This window comes from Microtus ochrogaster, linkage group LG9 (assembly GCF_000317375.1).
Source record: "Microtus ochrogaster isolate Prairie Vole_2 linkage group LG9, MicOch1.0, whole genome shotgun sequence".
NCBI lineage: Eukaryota > Metazoa > Chordata > Mammalia > Rodentia > Cricetidae > Microtus > Microtus ochrogaster.
This window is the reverse complement of record NC_022034.1, coordinates 26657228-26663227: the sequence shown is the minus strand read 5'-3', so window position 1 is coordinate 26663227 and position 6000 is coordinate 26657228. Positions and strand designations below refer to the sequence as shown.

The 6000-nt window shown below is 41.7% G+C and overlaps 1 protein-coding gene across 2 annotated transcripts in view; it reads left to right on the top strand.

Moving 5' to 3' along the window:
- Positions 1 to 6000, top strand: part of Cdc40 (cell division cycle 40) — a 52954-nt gene that overhangs the window by 33237 nt on the left and 13717 nt on the right. For both annotated transcript variants that reach the window (XM_013352387.2, XM_005363558.3), the window contains 4 exons: positions 370 to 509; positions 1379 to 1475; positions 3716 to 3855; positions 4612 to 4686. In XM_013352387.2, coding sequence (XP_013207841.1) covers positions 370 to 509; positions 1379 to 1475; positions 3716 to 3855; positions 4612 to 4686 — 452 coding nt within the window. The remainder of the gene's footprint in view (positions 1 to 369; positions 510 to 1378; positions 1476 to 3715; positions 3856 to 4611; positions 4687 to 6000) is intronic.

Sequence of the window (6000 nt, the reverse complement as noted above, 5' to 3'; positions counted from 1 at the left end):
TCACAGAGATCCGCCTGCCTCTGCCTCCCAAGTGCTGGGATTAAAGGCGTGCGCCACCACCGCCCGGCCTCTCTCTACTTCTTAAGCTAAATGATGATAAACTTCTCTCTGAAACTAAAACCGAAACCAAAAGAGTCGCTATACCATTGTAAGTCCTTTAAAGAGTGTTAGAATTTGAAAAGCATCCCAACATCTTTTCCCAAAATACTGAATTTCTTCTTGTCAACAAGAGTGGGTCTCTATGGCAGTTTCAGACAGATTTTGGTTTGGGTTGCTCATAATTACTTTAGCCAAGCAAAATCCTATATACTGGTATTTCTAAAGAACATAGACTTGCTCACTTACTGTTCATGTTTATTGTTAATGTAGGTCTAACTGTATTTGAAACTGGTCAGAAGAAAACAGAAAAGAGGAAAAAGTTCAAAGAAAATGATGCATCTAACATTGATGGTTTCTTGGGACCGTGGGCAAAATATGTGGATGAAAAAGATGTGGCCAAACCTTCAGAAGTAAGCGTTGATGTTCTCAGCATCGGTTCCAGTGTGTGCTCTGTTTTTGTCAATCATATCTGTGTTGGTAAATGTGAGATTTCCCTAGAGGACCCATGACTCATCAAAACTTCTCAGCCTTAGCTGACTGAGAAAATATAAAATTTCTTTGCTTTTCTTTGCAACAATATTTGTATCTGCCTTTTTTTTTTTTTGCTGTATTTTCCCCGGTGCTCTTTTGACTAACATAGATTATGGAACCAGTTTTTAATAAAATTAGCCCGTAGCCCAGTCTCTGAGAGCTGGGCTCTGTTCTTGGTTCCGGAGCACAGTGATAGACAAGATAAAGGAACTCTTGTCCTTAGGAATTTGTATTCTGGCTGTTGCTTACGCCCGTATATAAATTAGTAACATGGGTATGCTTCCAGCTTACTTTAGGTGCCTTATCTTGACTTGTTTATGTAGATAGGATTTGCTGTTTGCCTGTCTTCCCCTTCCCAGCTCTCCCCAAAAAAGTTGATCTGAAATCTGTAATGTTGCTTATGTCCTCATAACGATGTAAAAGCAACTCGCTGCAAACAACCCTGTCTTCTTAAACTCAATGACCTCTGATACCAGATTTTCTGATGGCTTGGCTTTTTATTTGCATAATTAGCATAACACATTAAATTTATTTCTGGGTGTTCCAGAAGTATGAACTTTACATGTGCATGTGTATAAAATCAGTTTAAAAATATTGCTAGGCATGTGTCTAATGTCAGCTTGTGATCAGTATAAGAGGTAATCCATCTCTATCTTAGGAGAAATATTTGTAAACCTCCTTATAGGGAGTGTATGACCAACAGTCATATTCAGGCATTCATTCAAAGTTCTCATCTTTGTTTCCTTAGGAAGAACAAAAGGAATTGGATGAAATCACAGCGAAGAGGCAGAAGAAAGGCAAACAGGAAGAGGAGAAACCTGGGGAGGAGAAGACAATCTTACATGGTAATGAAGTTCTCACGTCTGTACTGTCATGAAAATCTACTCTGTTTATTTTTGTTCCGTATAATGCCAGTTCTTCTCATTGTTGGCTGCTATTATGTGACTATTATATTAAGAATAATTTGCATCCTACAGAAATTAACATAGACTTTATATGAATGAAAGAAGAAATGTAGTATGATTAAAGATAAGCAAAGATAATTTTTGTATAAGTATCAGTGGGTATTTTATTTTACTTTTTAAACATTTTATTTATATATTATGTTTATAGTGTTCTGTCTTTCTGTATGCTTGCTGGCCAGAAGAGGGCACCAGATCTCATTACAGATGGCTGTGAGCCACCATGTGGTTGCTGGGAATCGAACTCAGGATCTCTGGAAGAGCAGTCAGTGCTCTTAAACTCTGAGCCATCTCTCCAGCCCCTCAGTGGGTATTTTTAAAAAAGAGTAAAGAAGAAACTTGAATGGTCCGTCAGTTTTTTCCTAAAATAATGCCTTAGGTGCATCAGTTGTTTAACCCAAGCCAAATAAATGTCCCTGTATCATCACTGTCATAAAACAGTTTTCCATAGGAGTAGATGTGAGATTACTAGACTTAGGAATGTCCCCTAATGTATCTGTTCATTAAGAATTAGTTTCAGTTGGGGAATTCCATAATGGTGACCAGCTTAGAGAATGATTCAGTCCTGGCCATGCTGTTTTGCCACACCAAGTGCTTAGGGTTCAGGAGGCCACATTTAGCTTCACAAACTTGGGTTTTATGTCTAAGGAGTCTGGTAGTGCTGTATGCCACGACCACCATAAGCAATGCCTGGCAGCACTGTTGAGCACCTAGCCTGTGCAGGCGCGCTGCCAGCTTCTGTAGGTACACTCTGTAATTTAAGTTGGCTACTTAAATTTGGTTCCACTCCTGGCTCCTTTTCCCCTGAGAACTCCCTCTGTGACCCGTGGTGTATACAGTCGTTATGTGAGACTGCCGTACAAAGGAAACATTTACCTGATCATTACAGAAAATTTTAAATTTTGATATATAAATTTTACCATTCTTTTAAGATGAAAACAAGTTTTCGTAGTAATGAAATCAATGTACTCCTTTATTTTTACATAAGAAATAAATCTTGGTTGAATGATACTGCAGGAGGTAGAATGCATTTTAATGTTTTTCAGACTTGGTCAATATTTAACTTTATAGTCATCAATGCTGAGAACACCACTCTGCATGAATACCTAATACAAAATGACAGGCGAATATTTAGGACCATTGCAGAGATGATTTGAAATTCTGTCCTAATTCTAAGCCAGAAGTCACTTAGTAATTTCCAATGAAGCTCAAACCAACCACTGGAAAAGCAGCTTTTTAAACCAGACAAACATGGTCCAAAGGTACACTAATTGGATGCATACACGGTAAGGATGATCATAGGGAAAATGAAAACCTTTGTTTTCCAAATTAAACTATTGTGTATCTAGAATCTCACAAAGCTTCGTGCAGTAAAAACCCTGCAATGATAGCATATGATAGTGTTAAATCGGAGCCAAGAGTCCTTGCAGCCGCTGTGATGTTCCGGGGAGACAGCATGCACAGTGCAGAGCACGCATGTGGTACGTCCCAGGCTGCAGTGGACCTGCTGGAGTGCTACAATACAGTTCAGGAGGCTCTGCTGGAAACACCCCAGCTTCCCTCCTTATGCATGTGGTTATAAATTCAGATTACAACAGGCCATGAGTGGTCTAAGCCGCCCATGCAACTTTTCTTGTAAAGTTTGTTGTGAAAATGGAGAAAGGCAGATAGAACAGAAGCAGATGGTAAAGTGGGAAGGTGGAGAACGGAGAGCTAACACTTGTTCTCTGTTGGCTTTGCCTTGGCTTTTTTCGCTCCAGTTCTTCAACAGTGACTCTGAAGACCTAAGGGTTATCTTTCCATCCCTCGTGGTGATTGTGTTGCAGTGAAGTCTCTGTTACTGCAATGTGTAGCCAAGCGAGAGAGCTATAGATCTTATTAGCGGTCTCATACCTCCTGGGTGTCTAGAAACTAAAACACTGCCTTTCATGGTAATGATAGCAGGGAATACAGGAGCTTGATTTCGCCAACCCATGATCTTAGTGTTTACCGTCATCAGCGTGGCGTTCCCTCTGTCTCAGTAGAATGCTAGATCTTGGCATTTGCTACTGCTTTAAGAGTACAGATTGCATGACTATGACTTACGTTTATTTATGGCTGTCTTTTGACTTTTTTTGTTTTAGTTAAAGAAATGTATGACTATCAAGGCAGGTCCTACCTTCACATACCTCAGGATGTTGGTGTTAATCTACGGTCGTCTGTGCCACCTGAAAAATGTTACCTTCCCAAAAAACAAATTCACGTGTGGTCTGGACACACAAAGGTAAGGCGAGTGAGTGTTCCCACAATAAAACACAAAGGGAAGCCGATGTGGAACTTCAGCTGTCGGTCAGGAAAGTCAGGACAGGAGCCTCAAACTCAGGGTCAATGTGAGATTGGCTTGGCAGAGTCCTCCATGGATTGGCCACCCAGCGGTCTTCAAGGCCATCCAGGTTGCTCGTGACGTGAGCTTTGTGGGTCAGTGTCCATCCTCCACCCTGTTGCTTGTTCCTTCCCCCAGCTTCCTGTGCCATCTGCCTCCTCTTGGCACCACACGGTGAGTGAAGGGCAGATGGCAGCAGTGAGTCTGCTACTTAGCCCCAGTGACTCCGCACCAGACAGGAGGTGCTCCTTGCTTCCTAATCCAAGGCAATGTTTGTATTTTAAATTATTTTATTTTAAATTATTTTAGAACAACACAAAGTGGGATATTCGCACACTCTAGAGGCTTGTACTGTTTGTCAGCTGCAGGGTTCCAGGTGTCGGTTTCCAAAGCTTTGCTGAGAGCAAGGAGCCTCAGAGAAGAAGGGCAAAAAGTGGGGCAGGTAGCAGTTTTGACTGGCTCACCATAAGGAAATTAAATTTAAAGTTTAAAATAAAAAGACCTCAATAATTTAGTGTCAAGATAGGGCCTCTTGGAACACTGATAAAGGCTATTCCGGAACATGATGTTTGGAATAAAGAAAAATAACAAATTAGGTTGCTTGCACTATCCTGTCTCTTTGAATGCTTCAGGGCAGTAATGAGGTCTCTTTTCCAGGGTGTCAGTGCGGTCAGGCTGTTTCCTCTTTCTGGACATTTGTTGCTGTCTTGCTCCATGGACTGTAAAATTAAGGTGAGTTTTCAGGAACCCAGGGGAAATGCTGCAGAGCCAGAACTTTGGGGAGGTCTGTCTGAGTAATCAGAAATAAATTGGGATTGTTAGGCAATTAGAAGCTAATTGTTTTCTGTTAAGCCCTATGTATGTAGCTGTTTATGGCCTGCTTCCAAACTTGTAGAGTCAGACATGGCTCTGTGGTCCAATTGGCTGGGCTCTTTTTAAAGCTCAGACAGCTGATTAGGATGTAATCCAATCACTTTGGCACTGGGCACATAAATATTGAATCAGGAATAGTGCATTTTTTATCGAGGTTATGGATATGTAACTGACTGAGGAAAGAAAGGCTGCGATGGAAACCCCATGTCCAGAGAGTAGACAGTGTAATTTATCCTTTACTCCCGACCGCCCGGACACCAGCTAGAAGCACCGCCCTCAGCCTCTCCCACCCTGTTCTCGGGCATCCATCTTAGCCTCTTCCCTGCTGTGGAGTGCATGGCAGGAACAACAAGCTGCCACTCTTGTCAACTCGAATAGAAAGGGAACTTCTTTGAAACCTTACGGTTTAAAGAATAGTTAGTATCTTTGTGGATCATTGTGGTGGTTCAGTAAATCCCAGCCCTGTAGTATTCTTGTAGCTTGGAGAGTCAAATTGTTAAGGCTTTATTTATCCTTTTTAAACACTGATAAGTATTACCAGTATATAAAGTCGCTGCATTTGTTGGGAGCAGTCATTTAGACATTTGTCTGTAATAGAAACGCTTTGTCTCTGACTAAAGCAGTTTCTCAGAAAACTCCTAATTTTCTTTAACTTTCATTGAGATTATGATCTTCCCTTGGATCAAGAAACAAAGCAAAATTGAATGTAACTCACACCTGTAGGCATTTCGTAGGTACCTATGACATGCAGGGGGATTATAATATAGAAGGCTTGAAAGTCCTGACTGTCTCACGTTGATGTAAGTAACCGTGACGCAGGCAGGCACGGGCGCACATTCCGGCTTCAGTGGAAGCATGCCTGAGCAGGAAGGCCAGGAAGGGAGGGCCCAGGGAGAGTTGAGTCTGCTTGGGGAAAATGAATAGAAGGAGTCAGCATGATGAATTCTGAAACCTACAGCAGGATTGTGGTTGCCAGAGCATAAAATATACGAGGAAAAAATAATTCCAGTCCCAGGCAAGGGAGCAGGTCCCAGAGGTCCTTGTCTGCCATGTTCAGGACCTGAGGCTTCTGTCTGGTTGGCATTGGGGGACCAGAAAATGCTTTCGATCTTAGAGCACTAGCATCATTGGTGAATTGAGGGAGACAAGAGTGATGCTAGTTTTGAAGTCTTT